This window comes from Mesocricetus auratus, unplaced genomic scaffold (genome assembly GCF_017639785.1).
Source record: "Mesocricetus auratus isolate SY011 unplaced genomic scaffold, BCM_Maur_2.0 Super-Scaffold_100691, whole genome shotgun sequence".
Lineage (NCBI taxonomy): Eukaryota > Metazoa > Chordata > Mammalia > Rodentia > Cricetidae > Mesocricetus > Mesocricetus auratus.
Genome location: NW_024429267.1, coordinates 15769434 through 15788855, shown reverse-complemented (window position 1 = coordinate 15788855; position 19422 = coordinate 15769434). Strand labels below are relative to the sequence as shown.

Genomic DNA, 19422 nt, shown 5'->3' with positions numbered 1-19422 from the left:
TACACAGTCTCCCAAGACCTCAGCTCTCTTTTTTCTTCTAAATTCTTAGCTTGTAATAACAGAAGAACTGGGTGCTAGAGTCTTTCTTCCCCTAGACTTCACCAAAAGACACTGTTCTTCTGGTTATTGCCTTGATGATGGTCTCCCAGTAGCAAGGAGACAAATTTTGAGATTCTGATCATTTAGAGGAGACTGGAAATGGACAAAGTAGCATGGTCCTGGGTTCCATAGCTTCCAGATGTCTCACTTATCTCCCACTACAAGGAATACATCTTTTGCACGTGATAACGCAACAAGTGTGATTTCACAGGACAACTGGCACTTCTTGAATATTCCCCAACTTCTAGATGATTTAGTCCCTTGCTGTCTTATTTGTATTCTGTGCTTGGTTAGTCTTAGCCATTCAACAGCTTAATCATTGCCTCTATGCCAGTGAATCATAAATATTTACCTCTAAATGAAATATGTCTCCTGAAAAACAGAGCTACAAGGTCAGGTGTCAACTGAGTGGTGAAAGCAGGATAATTTACATGTGTTTTCAAACCATATGTACATGGTTGAATTCCTCAATTTATATCCCTGCTCCTAAACACAGCCTCTTAATTCTTTCTTTGCAGCTCAGTGAGTATCATGAACACCTCCCCAGCTGTTGCACACCACATGTAGTAATTATCATCACATCATGTTCAGCTATCCTCTACCCATTGAAGCATTCTATCTCAGCTCCATTGCTAACTTAGAATCATTAGTATTTTCCAGTAATTTATCATTAACTTATTTAATTGACACATCAAAATAGTGTCAACAGAAACAGCTGACCTGAGCAAGTAGGAGCTCACAGAGCCCAATCTGAAATCTGGGGAACCAGCATAAAACTGAACCATGCCCCCTGAACATGGGTGTCAGTTGGGGGGCCTGGGAACTCTATGGAACCTCTGGCAGTGGAACCAGTATTAATCCCTAATTAACCAATTCCCCATTCCCCTTGGAGGGATACTCTCTCAGCCTAGATACACCATGGGGGGCAGAGATAAGGTCTTTAATGATCCCCAATGGGAAACCTCACCCTCTCTGGAGAGTGGATGAGGGGGTGGAATGGGGAGTTTGAGGAGGGAGAGGGAACTGGGATTTATATGTAAAAGAAAATGGTTTTTAATTTAAATAAAATTTTATTTAAAAAGTGTCTAAAGTAATCCTTCTGATTTTGCATTAAGGTCACATGCAATTTTCGAATACTCCCCCAACTTACTTTTTTGAAAACTACAAGCAGTACAAACAGGATAGTATTAGCCTTTTGTTTTAAATCCTTCAGTCATTTGCATAGTCTGCAACATGATGTCTGAATTATAATATCTAAATTGTAGAGAAAAGACTTGAGGTACAGAAAGTGAGAGCTGCCCAAGAACTACAGTTAGAAATTTTTATTGTAACTGTTAGTATACTAGAGATGAACACTAGAGTTATGGGGACTAATAACAATAACTAAGGAAAGAGCAGGGTAGAAGAAAATAAGGGAATTCAAGATTACATATATTTTATAGTGAAATAATTTTTTCTGTAAGGTGATCAAAATATGAGTTCTTTCTGGCATCAAGTTGAACAGAAACCAGACTTCACTAGAAGGATCTGTTGCTTGTGTGTGCCAACTACTGAACACAAATGAGGTCAGAAATGAAGACTGACCATTTGCCACTGAATAGCCCTGAAACAGGACAGAAGCGCAAGCGCGATTCTGGGAGGCCGCATTAGAACAGGGACTCGTGATGACCTGCCTGTAAAGAATGGAAAAGATACATGTGAGCAACACAAACTCCACCGAAGTGACATTATTACTATACCCTGCAACGCAGGCACTACCACAGCTGCGGGTACTGACCACCCAACCTCCAAGCCGTGTCTTCAGTAGAGCCTATTCATACGCATTAATAACTGCTTTGCTTTTATTCCTATTCCAGTGCATCATTTTATTAGATTATTTTATTCTTAAAGTGTGTCTACTGAGGGTGCGCTATTTTTTGTTTTGTTTTGTTTTACATTTGTCTTGGAAAAACAAAGCTTCACTGCCTTTCTTTCTGGAAGATTTTACCCAAAAGATGTAGAGCCTGTTCTGATTCAGTCCACCCACTCTGGTTGAGAATTAGGGTGGCAATCGGAGGCAGTTGTTAAATCTGTTTAACAGCCTTTTAAATTGTTTGGTTGGTTGGTTGTTTGGTTGGTTTTCTCTTTATAAGAATTTGTCACCAGGCCATGATGGCAAACACCTTTGATCCCTACACTTTCGAGCCAGAGGCAGGCAGAGCCTGGTCTACAGAGTGAGTTCCCGGAGAGCCAAGGCTACACAGAGAAACCCTGTCTCAGAAAAAAAAAATGTCATTAAACTCTCCCTCTCCCCCCTGCCTTCGCCTCCCCCTCTCCCCCACTCTCCTCTTTCGTTGTGTGTGTGTGTGTGTGAGTGTGTGTGTGAGGGTGTGGATGTGGGAGGGGTGGGGACACTGTCTTTCTAAATCTCTTCCCAGGAAAATTCTCCCTATGGTGTGGTAATTATTCCCACACTGCCTCACAGTGTTAGCACCATGGTGACACTCTTAGTCAAGAACAATATCTGACCACTTTCACATAAGGATCAGGTGAAGCTGAGACACTGGTTAAATTACAGACCTGTATTTTCTTAAGTAAATAGAAACCAAAAGTGATTTTAAACATCTGTCCATTTATAGTACCTTGTTTTTAAAAAAATTCCTACCTATTAATATTAGTTAACCTTTTGAGTGATGAATTCATAATTCATCAGCATTTATGGCAGGATCCTCCCAGTCTTGAAGCATGTAAATGGGGAAATGCCATGTTTGTGTAATGTTTCTGAGCCAGTGAGATATATAAACTTTGTGGAGGAGGAGACAGGTCTGTGTGACAAGCCTGTTGATGTATATGGAGAAGGCAATAAAATCAAAAGCAGAAATAAGGAGAACCAATGCCACACTGGTGGATACCACTGGAGATGAGCGATGGAAAGTGCCTTAGTGGTGTTTGGATTTAGGGACATATTGATGGCTTCCTTTATGGATACTTAGATACACTCATAATGATTCTGCAAATGATTCCATATAAGACGCTAAAAAAAAGTTAGCTGCAGGTTCCCCACCTACATTTCTTCATTTTATTTTTCTTTAACATAAAAATGCATGATTTCACCTGAACTAACTCATTAAATTGAGAGTGTATTGGATGGTTTCTTCTTTCTTCAGCATTCTTTCTGGCATATGAAATTTGACTTCAAATGAACATATTAATCTCTAAATTGTAATAAAATTACAATTGATTTAATGTTGAAAACATCCCTAAGATCTCAAGGTAGATGACTTCAAAGACTTTCGCTGACACTCTGTGGTCCTGAGTGGAACTACACTATTTTTTTTACAAGTTTCCTGAAATGGTTACTATTTTATAAGAGTGCAGAAAGGAGACTGACTTCTTAAGTATCTGAATGCATATTCTATATAGTGCTTCAAATTAGAAAACAATGAAGTCAGTGCAATTATTTCATTAGTATATCTACATTTTAATGTGTAATTACCTAAGCTGCCAATCTATGCTACAACTTTAAATGTTTCAAATAATCCTTTGTTTCACAGGATACAATTGAAACTTTCTACCAAATACCATATGTTTTCTGTTTTTGAAATTTCATTGGCATAATGGAAGTGTAATTTTTAATTTTTAAAGTATGTTTTAGTAAAATAGAATTAAATAATTTCTCCCTTTCCTCTCTTCAGCCCCTCCCAAACCCCCACCTTTCAAGTTGATAGCCAGTTTTATTTATTATTCTTGCATACATATATATGTATCTGTATACACATATATGTATGTATGTGTGTCCATATATGTATATGTGTATGTGTGTATCCTACTGATTCCATTTTTGTTGTTTGGATATGGTTCCAAGGCTGTATGAACCACAAATAAGGGGTTCACCACTGGGATAACCAAAGGGGGTTCATAAATGAAAAGGGTCCCGGGTGCAGGTCTGACTAGGCGTAGGTTGGTAGACAGCAGTTGGTCTGGGAAAGGGAAAGCCAAACAGCCAGGGAAGGTGGAAAGAAGGCTGTCACACAAAGAAGGGTTTTCCAGCCTGCACATGAAGCAGGGCTTGTGGGTTTGCAGTGGCAGAAGGTTGGGGGAAAGAGATAAAGGGAAGAAGAGAAGCAACTTGCTCAGAAAAAGGTAGCACTATAATTTTTGTCTACACAGTTTCAGCTCCTAGGAGGTTTGGTGTTTTCTACAACTCCCTCTGCCAATAAATATCCACAGAAAATGAAGCCATGCATCCAGGAGACATGCACTGCTGTATTCATTGTGTCGCCATTTGCATTTGTCAAGAAATAGAAACAGCCAACGTGCCCAACAACTGTGAAGCAACCTTGTTTCTAATTTAAATTTAAAAATAAAATAAAATAAAAAAGAACACTTCTAAATTTTTCCTGTGAAGCCAATATTACTCTAATACCAAATCAGGTAAAAACACCACCACCACTACCACCACCGTCATCATAACCACCACCACCACAACACCACTACAGACCAATGAACATAGATTGTTAAATCCTCAATAAAATACTTGTAAAGATTATCCTGATCCAGAAGGATTTATAGCAGAGATGCATCTGACTTAAAGATTTAAAAACATTGCATGATCATCTCAGTCAACGCGAGAAGAGAATTTGGCAAAGTCCAACACTCCATCATGATAAAAATCTCATAGAGTGTAGGATTGAAGGAAGCACACTTCAACATAGTAAAGTTTATGTATGACAAACCCAACATAATATGACAGTAAATGTCATTTTAAACTGAGGAAATCCTCAAAACAATATCATCAAAATCAGCAGCACAACAGGGCTTTCCACTGTCCCCACTCATTTTCAATGTGGTACTTAAAAGTATTTTAAATGGAGGAAATCCTTTAAACAATCCCATTACAATCAGCAGCACAACAGGGCTGTCCATTGTCCCCACTAATTTTCAATATGGTACTTAGAACAAGAAAAGGAAATTAAAGAGATACAAATAGGAAAAAAAGTCAAATCATCCCTATTTTCAGATGATGTCATATTATACATAAAAGCCAAATTTCCACCAGGCCTCTAGAAATGTTCAACACTCTCAGCAAAGGTGCAGAATCAAAGACCAACTTATAATATAATATTGTATTATATGACCATTCCCCAAAAAGCATCCTATAAAATAATGGAATCCAAATTAAAATCCCCATCCTATTCTTCACAGAAATAAGAGGAAAAAGTCCCTAGAATTCATATGGAAACAGAAAAGACTCTGGAGACCCAAAGCAGTCCTGAACAAAACAAAACAAATAAAAACAAACAAGCAAAGTAAAACAATTCTAGATAGATTACCATTTCAGGTTTCCAGATATGCTACAGAGTTATATGTACCACAAATAATAAAAACCCAGAGACAGATATTGGAGTTAAAGGTGAAGACAGGAGAAGAGAAGCAGCCAAGTCAGCAGAGAGCTCTTTCTTCTACAACAGCTGGGGTAATCCTATGCTCAACATTGCTGGAGACTAATTCCCAAGACTGAATGCCAGCTCTGAGACCCTGCTCCTGGCTTATACACCTTTCTAGTGTTGGGTTTAAAGGCATTAGCTCTGTTTTTCTTTGTTAGATCATAAGTAATGTATCACCACAGATATACTTTTAAAAACAGTTTGATGTTGGCATAAAAACAGACATGTAGGCTAATGGAACAGAACAGAAGATCAAACATGAGAACACATAACTATAGCGATCTAATATTTGACAGAGGACAAAAACATAAATTGAAGAAAAGATATCAGGTTTCTAGAGATGATAGGACTACTAGATGTCCATATATAAAAGAATGAAATTAAAGTCATATCTATCACCTTGCACAAAATTTATCACTAGATGAATCAAAAACATTAATGTAAAACTTGAATCACTTAAGGTGCTAGGACAAAATGTAGGCATTTCTCAACAAGATATATGTGTGAAAATGACTTTCTTTGTAGGACCCTGTTGCCCAAGAATTAAGGGTAACAATGACAAATGAGAACTAATAAAACTAAAAGCTTCTGTACAACTAAGGAAATCCTTAATTGAGTGAAGGGGAATTTCAGAGAGTGGGAGAGAATCATTGCCAGCTATATGACTGACAGATGATTAAAATCCAGAATATATAAGGAACTCAAAAAACTAAAAATTCAGGGTAGGGGGAATTTAAATAATGAGCTATAGATATGAACAGTTTTCAAAGGGAGAAATAAAAACGACAGTAGAATATTTCAAAAAGTGTTCATCCTTAGCAATTAGGGAAATTAAAATTAAAACAACTTTGAGATTTCATCTTACCCCTGCAAGAATATCTAAGATCAGCAAAATAAACAACAACCAATGCTAGAGAGAATGTGAGGAATAGGGAACACTCATTCACCGTGACCTGGATTGTCAACTGATGCAGCCACCCTTGAAATCAATGTGGAGAATATTCGAAAGTCTAAAAATAAATCTACCAAATGATCCAGCTGTATCACTCCTGGCATATACCCAATGGACTCAATATCCTACTTTACAGACACTTGCTTAGCCATGTTTATTGTCACTCTATTCATAATAGCTAGGAAATGGGAGAAACCATTTTAATGTCCTTAAACTGATAGTGATCAATGTAATGTGGTGCATACACACTATGGGATGCTTTTCATATGTTAAAAAATGAAATCTGCACGTAAAATGATGGAGCTAGAAAATATTATATTAAGTGGAGTTACCTAGATCCAGAAAGACAAATGCCACACGTTTTCCCTCGTCTTTTATCCTTAGCAACAAATCTATATGAACAGGAGAGCCACAGAAACTAGAAGGTAAAAAAGAGACATTGGGATAAGGAGAGTGCTAAAGACAGGAACAGAAGCATTGAGATGCTATGAAGGGGAAAAGGAGATAAAAGTGGGTGAGACAGGATGGTGAAATCATATATTGAAGGACAGAGGGAAGAGGGATAAATGGCATTAAGGTTGTTTGAAAAATAAATAATCATGTTATTTATATTTTCCTAAAATTATGTAAAGTATATCTTAATATATATGTTCACACTTTCAATGAAGTAATTGGAGTGATAATACTCCCCTCAAGATTCCTAGACTTAAAAAAATCCTTGTTACCAGACACAGGAAAATGCTTTTTGAGTTGTTGACCATAGATGTCTAAGAGACTTCCCAATCTGGCTGTATATTCTGTCTGTGGTTGCCTCCCAGAAGTTGAAGGTAAGTTCCTATTTCTGAAGACACAGTGCATTTCAAACACTGGACTCAAAAGAGTTAAGTTGGATAATACATAATCTCCTCTCTAGAGACTGGCTTTCATAACACAAGCTGCCAAGGAAGGAAAGAAAGCGATAGTCCAACACAGCTGTGATGCCTATAAATATGAACTACAACAGTGATCACTATGATAAGATATCCCTAAAGGCACAGGGGTGACATTCATATGTCTATTTGTATTTCTAGTCTACTTAGCAAGAGAAATCATGTCTAGTACTGAAAACCTGGTCAACTACCTGAGGCTACTAAGGTCATGAATAGCAGAGAAGAACCTACCATTGCTACCTTTGTAAACTAGTATAATTTCTAAGTGCATTCTAAGCACTTACTCTCATACTCACAGATGTGTATAGCTCTCACCCCTTATCAAAGAATCATCTCTTTGTAGCAGACATTATTAAAGAATGCTACACATGGTCAAAATACAGAAAACAAGTGATCATGTAGTTCTTAGGACAAATTGACACCTCAAAAGCACAACCCCATTCCTAAGGCTGAGGAACATTTCAAGAACGTATGTATACATATATGTAATGATAATAATTAAAGAAAACAGTGAATTTGAGAAGGAGCAAAGAGGATGCGGCAGGATTGGGAGGAAGAATGTGTAAGAAATTACATAATTAAATAATGATTTAACCAAAAAAAAAGGAAACCTAAGTAAAGATTTCCTATGGAGACAGCTCCTGTGAAAATCAAAGAGTTGGTGTAACTAGAGTATGCAGTCAAAGAGCACTGTCCATAAAGATCAAAGCAGATGTCATGCCAGAGCTGTCAGGAGGATATGACATTGCTGGTGCTAACTGTTACAGTGACACTGGATAGTTACAAAAGGAGTAGAAAACAATGTGACAGATAGGAGATATTTTGGAGATTTCAAGCATATATCACTGGGGCCAAAGGAAGTATATTACATTTCAGAGAAATATAAAATCTCAGCAAAGGCTATGAATCTAGTTTTTGATGAATTTGGCATGCTGTGGAAAAAGAAAGTGGTGACAGTTGTAGCTTTGTTCTTGAATGGGTGAATAAACAAATACATGTGTGCACAGATTTATGAAACATAGCTTCAGGGTTGCATGCCGTTTACAGGCCATTTAGAAACAGATCCTGACAATGTGAAATGTTTTCACAAGAAAGACCAGGGCTGTGAGGGTGGAACCACCTTGCTGTGTGTAAGAAGAATGGTGAAAGCTCGTGGAGAAGCAAAGTCCTGTGGGCAAGCAGAGTCATAATCTATGAGTATTTGAACAGACATAATGCAAATTCTATACTGTGTTTAAGTGACAGAATAACACATTCTCACATAAAGATAGATTTTAACTGCCCCATTACTCTCCCAATGATGTTCTTTATTGTTTTTTTTCTTTTGTTACCTCTATTGGATAATAATGTGCAATGGTTAATGCTGATTTTCAGTTTTGCAGCATTAGAGACAAGCATCTGAGAGTGTCTGTAAGAGATTTCCTTGATTATGTTAACTGAAATTAGAATTCCCATTTTAGTGTGGTTGGCAATATTCTATGGTTTGGGGTCCTATGTTTTTCATTAAATTTTTTTCATACATTTTGACCATCCTTTCCCCTTCCTCAGCTCCTCCCTATCTCCCTGCCCATTCAACTTCAAACCTTCTGTCTCTACCTGTCTCTTTGTTTCTGTGTCTCTAACTCTCTGTCTCTGTCTCTCTGTCTCTCAAGCACTATGCTCTTTCCTGGGTCTAAGTTGTACAGTTTAGCATGCAATAAAAAGTACCACAAATAGTAAATGATTTCCCATTTTCTTTTTGCAAAGCAAAATAATACGTTCTTTCATTTGCTAGGATGTGTGTGTTTCAAGTATTTATGTGAAATAACTTATTTGGCAGTACCACAAATGAAAACATTTCAATGTATCCTAATTAGGGCCACCTGATGTTTTGACTATTACATAGCTGAAACTATAACACCATTCCAAGAACTCAAAATTAAATGTTCCAAAATATAAATAATTTATCAATTTAGAGATAGTAGCCAATTTCAGTCTCAGGAACTAGTGAAATATATTTTTTCATTTTTTATTTTATTATTTTAATTTTAAATAGTTTGCTTCACATGTTAATCCTAGGTCCTTCTCCCCTCCTTCTGCACCGCCCCCCACCATCCCTTCCCAGCTTCCCACCCTATCTCCATTTCCTTCCACATAGGGGATATCTAGAGTCTGTCATTCTAGTGAAATATATTTTACAAGCTGTGAAACTCCTAATGATAAATGGGTGTCAAAAATAAGTTCTTCTTCGGGTATTTAAATTTAACAAAAGGTATTTTTATTTCTATGCTACTTCTTAAGGCTAAGTGTATACTGGAAACAATCATAGTTTCATTTACTAAAGTTCATTAGTGAGGCTAGAACTGTGTGAGTGCATAGGTCCTAGAGCTAGTGGTTTTGAAATTTGTACAGGCCAGACAGGTGGAGAGCATAAAATGTAGGAACTTGATATTCTTTCAGTAAAAGCATCTTAATGGGCTAGCACAGCTTTAAACAGGGAATTTTCCACAATGAAGTGAAAAGGCCAACCATGTTTGATTTGAGGGTGATGTTCAGAGGCCATCAAGAGTAATGAAAAGGAGAGAATTGTAGCCTACAATTTAAATACACTCTGTTACAACCTCTTCATTTTCAATAACAAAGGAAGCCTAGGTGGAGAAAGTACACAGATATCACTTGGAATTTAATATCCATTAACTGTTTTTATATTTTATGAGTTCTTAAACAGATCCAACAAATGCCCTTGTCTCAATTATCTCACATATGAAGCATGGCTGCTGATGTCTTTCTGTAGGATTTGTCCAAATAAAATAATATAAATATGTCAACTATTTGGCTGTTTGGCAAAAGTAGGGTTTGGGTAATGTTTCAATGGTAGGAGGTTTTCTTGTTTGTTTGTTTGTTTGTTTGTTTGTTTGTTTTTCTCTCCCATAGTTAAAATTTTCCTCTGTTAGGTGTCCACCAAGATTTGTGGGAAGAAATGGGTCAAGGTCTTGGATGAGAAAATCACAACTCCAATTTTCCTCATTTAATTTAACCTCAGCAAAGATTTCATCTTTCTTTTTTCTTCCTTCCTTCCTTTTTTCTTCTTTCTTTCTTTAAATTTCAGTAGGATTTCATTCAAGGCCTGGATGACCTGGAACTCACTAAGTAAATCAGGCCAATCTTGAACTCACAGACCTCTGCCTGCCTCTGCCTCCTCCCTGGCTGATACTAAGACTAAAGACATGTACTACTTCACCCAGACCAGTAACTATTTCTTGATATTTTTCTACATACTGAGTATTGAAACAATAGAAAGATCAATCAGGGACTGCCCTTCGACTTGACATGTAACTCAGAACCAGCACAGTCCTTATGAATAGGAAATACAGTGTCAGGTCAATGAACTCATCTTAACCTTAGATGCCAAATTCCCAGAGATTAATGGAATGAATGACCACAGTACAGCCTTAAACTCTCTCCTTTTCAGCACATGTGTATGGACTTTTTAACAGTGTTAATTCTCTTGACTTTCCTCATTGCTCCCTAGTCTCTTTATTCATTCTCCATCTCTTTTTCTTTCTATATCAGTCTGTGTGGCAGTGTGGAAGAACCACCACATGAGGACAGTCACCAACTACTTCATAGTCAACCTTTCCCTGGCAGACGTGCTTGTGACCATCACCTGCCTTCCAGCTACCTTAGTTGTTGACATCACTGAGACCTGGTTCTTTGGACAGTCCCTCTGTAAGGTCATTCCTTATTTGCAGGTAATTCTTTTTTAGGTCCTTTTAGAAATTATTTTAAATGTTTTCAATTATAGTCATGACCACCTGATAAACTAGTTAATGAGTTAAGAAACAAGTATAAATATTCAGAAAGTAAAACACTTAAAGAAGATAATACTTGAGATTTGAGGAATAAACAAGTTCACGTCTAGATAAAATTGAGGCAACAATGCTGTTAACTATTTCACACTCTTCATCACTAAATAAATCATTGAACAAAGTAATGATTAAGACTCCCTTAGCTCAAGTAACCATGAGCATTTGTTTTTCAATAATCAAGAATATCAGGGTTTTTTCCAAATGATTTATTTTCATCCTAAGGAATTAAGAGGTGTGTAGATCAAAGAAGGGCAACTTGGGGCATCAGTTCTAGGTTTGGAATGTCTCTTCTGCCATCTCTAGATGGCACCCTATCAAGTGAATTACATAGATTTGTTGTAACCCACTTACTAAAAATAGTAATTTTAATAAGATCTACCTCATATAGATGTTGTGACAGACTATTTAGATTATTTACAAGAGTCTCTTGCTCTGTGATTACTGAATCATGAACCTAAAACAATGGATTAAAAGTGAGATGCACCACTAGATGTCTTTTGTTAACAGATACAGAAGACTGCACTTACTGTTCACCACCGAGACATCTAGTGAGTAAACAGTGAGTGAAGCCTTTCTGTATCTGTTGACAAACCAAAAAGAAAAAAGAAAAGAAAAGAAAAAAGAACAAATACTTTTAAAAGCATCATTTCTGACTGTATTTATGAATGTAACAGTCTTTATTAGAAGATTCCTGATAGTGACCATGGCAGCACAAGCCTAAGAGCAGTGTTCACCTTAGGAAGTGAAGGAAAACACAGATAGTATTCCCCTTTGGAAGCAGATAGTGAAAGAAAAGTCAGTGGTTCCTCTATATCATCCCAAAATCTCCATCTACCCTTGTCCTTAGTCCCTGCACCATTCTAGGTACTGATCACAATGTTTCCAAGAAGGAATAATGGGCCTCACATAAGAGAAATCTGGAAGAAGTCACAAAAATCCATTACTACAAATAGTTTCATTTATTCTTTAGAAAGAAAATGTTTGAGACTTTTCTGTTCAGCAGCTCCTCAACGATCTCTTAGAAGTAACATTTTTAAACAGCTGACATCATTTATAGAATATGTGATGATGCAATAGAAATTATAAGCTATGTACAGACATTATGTTTAATTATAAGGTTTGTGGGCTAGCATGCTGAGAGCCATCAGTAGATTACAAAACAAACTGCAATAAATTTTTGGAGAAATAGTAAAATGAACAACAAAGAAGAACACCCTCATCATAAACAATTAAGTAAGAATCTATGATTGGATTTACATATATGTATGGCTGAATTTGCATACAGTAACTTGAAAAAATCAAAAGCAGAAGAAATTCTAACATCTGAATATCTTTCCTGTTATTTTCAGTAAACTGTATTTCTCACAGTTCCGCTAACCATCCAAGGGGAAACGTCTACTCCCTTTAGTTTCAGGGTAGTTTCAACTGCCCAAATCCTTGGTTGCCTGACAGTCTTCATGGTATCTATCTCATGAACCAGATGTTTTGATGTAGAGGATAATGGAGTGAGAAAGTATCACCTGTGCCAGGAGTGTGCATTCTGGCTATGATACAATCATAGCTTGCTTGCTGTGCCATGCACCTCCCAAGCCTCCGGGGAAGCCAGAACAAAAGATGGGAAGCAGCATTAACAGCAAGGGATGCAGGCACAAGTACTCCTAAAGTCACTGGCATTGTTTTTTTCCGTGAAACATGACTTATAAGCATGTTCTAAATGCCAAAGGACAAACGGAGATTCTGGCTCCAGCGTAAACAGTGTCCAGTTCATCCATCTCCACAAGAGAAAACCAATGTTTGGAAGCCTTGAGTTATGCATTTTGCATCTCAAGTAACTCTGTAATTCCACAATCCCTAGCCCTGACCCTAGAATCAGCAGGGTTGAAATGTTTATTTCTTTACATTTTCAACTGAAAAATCACTTATGTGGTTATTCACATACAAGTCTATACTGAGAGAGCCTACATGTTTTTAAGAAAGTTACTAATTGACAGTGAGCAAACTATAGCACACATACTCACGTACAGAATTCTCTTTTAATGTAATCTAGACCTTTATTTGTGTGCAATGGATTGAAAATAAGTTGGACCAAATTACTGATTATTATTATAAATGCAAAAAACACTCATGGTAATGAAATGTAACCATTGAAAATCTACATGATAACTTAAAATACTCATGCCATGCAATTCTTTTTGATTGAAAGAAAACATACCCATGTATAATTTCTTTCTCTCTGCAAATACTATTTACACTATCAGTAGAAAAGCTACAACAGAGTAAAGATAGTAACTATTCATGCATTATAAGCTGAGCTTTTAATGTGAGAAAACTGAACAGTTTCAAAGTACCTATTTCACATCTGAGAGGAAATACAAAATTTCCTGATGCATTTATAGTTTTCATCATCCATTTTGTTAACATGAAAGTCGTTTGCATGAGTACATAGAGTGGGCTACCTTGAATTCACTTTTTTCTGCTGTCACTACTTGGCTGATAAGGCAAATAAATGCTATCACATTGTATTTCTGACACCCAGCAATTCTCTTGAACCACATTCCTTTTTTTCCCCTCTCTAGACTGTGTCAGTGTCTGTGTCTGTTCTTACATTGAGCTGCATTGCCTTGGACCGATGGTATGCAATTTGTCACCCTTTGATGTTCAAGAGCACAGCTAAACGGGCTCGAAACAGTATTGTCATCATCTGGATTGTCTCCTGCATCATAATGATCCCTCAAGCCATTGTCATGGAGTGCAGCAGCATGCTCCCTGGCTTAGCCAATAAAACTACCCTCTTTACAGTATGTGATGAGCACTGGGGAGGTAAGTAGCTTTTGCTCATGTGCTCCCATTGGCAGGGTATCTGCAAATATTGGACTAGTATCACTATTACTAAATTGAACTTATATTTTTATTAGTATTTGTTAAAAGAGCTCAGAAAAAGGATGAAAATAAACTTGAAGAACAACACAATTTCATAAATAGCTCACACCTTTTGGAAGGGCTTAATGTACAATTTTCAATTTTTATAATTTTTACAATGGAAATGAGTAGAGGACTTTATTCAGATAATACCTCATTTTTACTTATTGCTCAATTTTTTAAAAAAACAAGTGAAGTATTCAATGAAACAAATCAAATTATATATTAACACTTTGTGAAAATCAATATGAAAGTTTCTCAAAAAATAAAATACAGAGATTATATATGACCCAGTTATCCCATTCCTGGGCATAATCCTAAATGACTCAGAGTTGATGGTTAATGCTACTCTATGCATAATATTTAAGAAAGAGTATCAGCATAGATGCCTATGAAAATGTGATACATATCACAATTGAATTTTATCCAAATTAAAGAAAAATAAAATATTCAGGAAAAATGGATGGAACTGGAAAACATCACACGAAGTAAACCAAGGTCTAAAAAGACAAATGTCACATGTTTTCTCTCATGTGTGTGTAGTGATATATTGTTTATGATTTAATAAAATTTGCCTGTGGATCAGAATGAAAAGCCAGTCACTCTAGTTATCCATAGCAACTGGGCAGTGGTGGCACACACCTTTAACCCCAGGACTCAGGAGACAGAGGCTGATGAATCTCTGTGATTACAAGGCCACTCAGGGATACATGAGAGTGAATCAGTCTAAAACGGAAACATAGCTCATGCCTTTAATCAAACAAGAGAGTTATATAAGGAAGAAGCAAAGAGTCTCATATGAAAGTTAGCTTTCAATCACAGAGAAGACAGGATCTCCATTTCAGCCTTGATAGACGTAAGAGTTACTGGCTTGTTGCTTTGCTCTTCTGATCTTCAGCTTGAACCCCAATATCTGGGGTTTTATTATTTGTGCTATATGTGTGTGCCTTAGCATCTAATTTTTTAAAATGTGAATCTATGTGCAAATGAAAGAAGATAGATACCAGGAAACTAGAAAGGGGCCTATGAGAGGGGAAGAAAAAAAGATATTTTAAGAGAGGGCCATGGGGGAGGGCCTAGGCCCTGCCCTGGATGAAATGACAGACCCTGGAGATCCCCCATGGAGGGCCTCACCCTCCCTGTGGAGAGGATTGGGAATTGGGTGGGGGCTTGGGGAGGCTGGTGAGGCGCTGGGGAGCAGGGGAGGGTGAGGGAGCTGGGACTGACATGTGAAGCTAGCTTGTTTCTAATTTAAATTTTAAAAAAGATAAATAACAAAAACAGTTTGGAGAAGAGAGAGGGGCAGGAACAGCAATAGAACACATATTCTTTAATAGCGGAATGCTTCATACTGGAAATGGGAAGGAAATAGGCCAGAAAAGGAGGCTAGGGAATAGCAGAGGGGAAAGTGGGGAGAGTGTCAACCCAAACTAGGCATGCATAAAAATACCATAAGGAAATGCTAATTTGCATGCTAAGACTTTGAAGAAAAAAATTCATTGTAGCTTTAGAAATTAGGTAAGTTTGATTAAAATGTTAAGAAAACAATAAATTTTTGTTTTTTTGTTTAAAATAAAAGGATATTTATAAACTGGTTCAATGTTACATTGTCAGAAGTTCCCAGTTTCCTAATTGCCTCCAAAGCAATTAGGTTTGTGTTTGTTTGTTGTTTTCAGTTTAAAACTGTTCTGAAAACATCACCTTACCACAGAGATGCTCAGTCACTGAGTGAGGAATGATGTCAATTAGAAATAACCTCTGGTCTGGTGTTGGTGGTGCATGCCTTTAATCCCAGCCCTCAAGAGTTCAAAGCCAGCCCGGTAGAGTTCCAGGATGACCTCCAATACAGAGAAACCCTGTCTTGAAAGAGAGAGAAAGAAAGAAAGAAAGAAAGAAAGAAAGAAAGAAAGAAAGAAAGAAAGAAAGAAAGAAAGGAAGGAAGGAAGGAAGGAAGGAAGGAAGGAAGGAAGGAAGGAAGGAAGGCAGGCAGGCAGGCAGGCAGGCAGGCAGGCAGACAGACAGACAGACAGACAGACAGACAGAAAGAGAAAGAAAGAAAGAAAGAAAGAAAGAAAGAAAGAAAGAAAGAAAGAAGAAAGAAAGAAAGAAGAAAGAAAGAAAGAAAAAGAATCTCTGGATGGTATACATCTGTACACATCTGCACCCATAATAGTAATATATAAACAAGCAGAATTTTAGAAGCCTTCTGATTCTTTGCCTCAAAACTTTTAACAGAGGGAACATGGCTATCCACACATGGCAGAGACACAGATGAGGACAGAGAAAAGAATAATAAAAATTCACCATACATTTCAGTATGGCACATGCTAGTTACAAATGAAACTTGAAAGGATCAAACTGTCCTTTTCTAGATAATTGCACTACACTTGCTTATACTTATAGAATTTACACATCAGAAAAAAACGATTGCTAAATAGACATGCAATCATACTTATTAGAAAGATGAATCAAGCCAGGTGACCCGGGAAACTCAGGTAGATAGATCTTGAATCCTAAACCAGAATGGGCTGCACAGTGATGCTCAGTCTTAAAAAGAAAAAAATCAAAATAACCAAATCAAGTCAAAACAGAATTGTAGTAAACAAAATTTTAAAATATTAAATATCTTTTCAATGAGTTTTCCTCGTCTTCTCTAGCATTGCTATGCTTTTGCATTTGTTTGTCTCTCGTATTTTTTAAATAAAAGTTCCTATAGTAATATAGTCAAAAATGAACTGAATGGAAAGTTCCTACATGTATCTATCCTTAAGTATCTATCCTATGTCCCATTTATTTAATGTTCAAACAGCATCTAGAGTGTGCTAGGCATTTTGCCTAAGAGAGCGCGTTCCCAAGTGAGGACGAGAGACAAACCACAGTGTGATTAATGGACTTCTGTACTGAGTCCTAGGGACACAAACGAGAGAGCACCTTCAGTCCTGGCCATGTGGGCAATGTTTACAAAGAAGAAGCTGATATTTCAGCCAAGTACTAAAGATGATTATGAATTCTGTCAACAAAGAGCAGGAAAGGGATACCCCAGGCAAAGAAAAGATGTGTTATAGAAAGTAAGAAAACCCACTCACTGGGCCCACATATTTTGTTTTGTTTTGTTTTTTAGGTTAATGTTCTCTCTTTTTTTTACATTTTTATTTAAATTAGAAGCAAGCTTGCTTCACATGTCAATCCCAGCTCCCTCTCCTTCCCCTCCTCCCACGCCCTCCCACCAACCCCCATCCCATCTTCCCATCCAACATCCCCAGGGAGGGTGGGGCCCTCCATGGAGGATAGACAGAGTCTGTCATTTTGTTCCTCTCCCAAGAGTCCAGGCTTAGAAAGCATCCCTCAGTGTGGGATGGGCACCCAAAGTGCATTTGTATGCCAGGGATAAATACTAATCTACTACCCAAGGCCCCATGGGTTGCCTAGGCCTCCTCACTGACACCCACATTCAGGGTGTCTGGATCAGTCCCATGCTGGCCTCCCAGCCATCATTCTGGCGTCCACTTGGTCCACATCTTAAGGAAAAAGGAAGAAAGGGAAAAGGCATAGCCTCTGAGATACAGGAAGCCTGGAGAAATGACTTTATAAAGCTGAAGTTTCATACATGATTTAGTTATAGTAAATCATAGCTGGAAAGCATCCTGTAGCCTATAGCCTGATGCTTCTTCTTAATTCATGACTAAATTGAGCCCTACAGAGGTTACACTATCTGCTCAAGATTATAACGCAGTGTATACATATCAATTGCAAGAGTCCTACTGAAATGTGAAGGTCGTTTTTGATTACGGAAAGTGTCATTAGAGAAAATATTTAGAACTCAGTAAATGCCAGGGAAGATTTCCTAAGGTATTTTGGAAATGAGTTTCATTTATATGTTCATGGAGTATAATATAAATGTTTGCTCCCCACAAACAATCAAGCATCATTAACTCCATTAATGAAAAGATTACCAAACTATATAGAATCCTATCAATCTGTCAATAAATGTAATTAAGCACCATGTTGTATTTTTATAACATCTTTGATCAATAAACACAAATATACAAAATTTATATCTATTTTATTATATAGCTTTTATACAGATATTCAAAAGGCATTGATAAAACTATTTGAAAGTGGTTTGATAATAGCCCACAATCACTCAAAATGCTTCTAAGAGCTAAAATTAATTGATACTGAATTAAAATGATCATCTATAAAATAATCAAACAATAAGAACTTATAATTGTTTTAATTATAATTGTTATAACTATTCAGTTATAAATTACCAATAATTTACTGCTTTTAAGGAAGATGTAAAGTAATTTAAAATAATTTGTGATCATTTAACTCATTAATGAGTTCATTGAGACTTGTTCATGGAGACTTTAAAACTCCATGCCCAAGTTAAAGGTTAAAGGTCAGCAGAGGCATTATAACTCTCTTTGTGTTCTTTCTATTGTGATAAACACAATGACAGGACCAACTTGGAGGAAATATGTATTGCATCGTATAGTGTATAGTAGACCATGGAAGGAGGATGGAGCTTGCAAGAGCTTAAGGCAGGAACCTAAGATCAGGACTGAAGCATACGTCATGAATGAATGCTGTTTACTGACCCACTCCCTATGGCTTGTTCAGTCTGCTGAAGGATTCAAGGATATTTCAACACATGTCATTTAAATTTTCAGTAGGCTGAGGTTTTAGTTGTAAATCTACAAATGAAGATCAGATTTTAAGATTATTACATTATAACCTCTCCAGTAGTATATCCTTGCTAGCCTGTTGTATATTTTTGCATGATCAACTTTTCTACATAAATGTTCATCATAATATATACTTACTAGCCAATTGTTAACATTTCCACTGATTTAAAATTACCAGAACTTACCTTTCTTTCATCTCTTCAAAACTCCAAATTCCTGTGGCAGTAATGGTATCTGTTATGGTGGTGGGAAAAACATTACCCATGAAATTTACTTTTCTTCATCTGTCCAGTTTAGTTTGATGTAGGTATTAGAGCTTCAGTGTACATAAACTTCAAAGATGTGTGTGTGTGTGTGTGTGTGTGTGAGAGAGAGAGAGAGAGAGAGAGAGAGAGAGAGAGAGAGAGAGAGAGAAGGGGGGAAGAGAGAGAAATACATGCTGCATGAGATACTTTCTTTAAAACAAATAGAAGTTCAAAGCCACTCAGGTATCTGAGACTTGCTAAGGTCACCTTCAAGTTGTTTTGAAATTGGCCCAGCAAATTCTGTTCAGACTGCTGT

The 19422-nt window shown here is 37.0% G+C and overlaps 1 protein-coding gene across 1 annotated transcript in view; it reads left to right on the top strand.

Moving 5' to 3' along the window:
* The window catches only part of Hcrtr2 (hypocretin receptor 2), a 90701-nt gene that overhangs the window by 44171 nt on the left and 27108 nt on the right, over window positions 1–19422 (top strand). The window contains exons 2-3 of the mRNA XM_040740248.1: window positions 10959–11137; window positions 13831–14074. Coding sequence (XP_040596182.1) covers window positions 10959–11137; window positions 13831–14074 — 423 coding nt within the window. The remainder of the gene's footprint in view (window positions 1–10958; window positions 11138–13830; window positions 14075–19422) is intronic.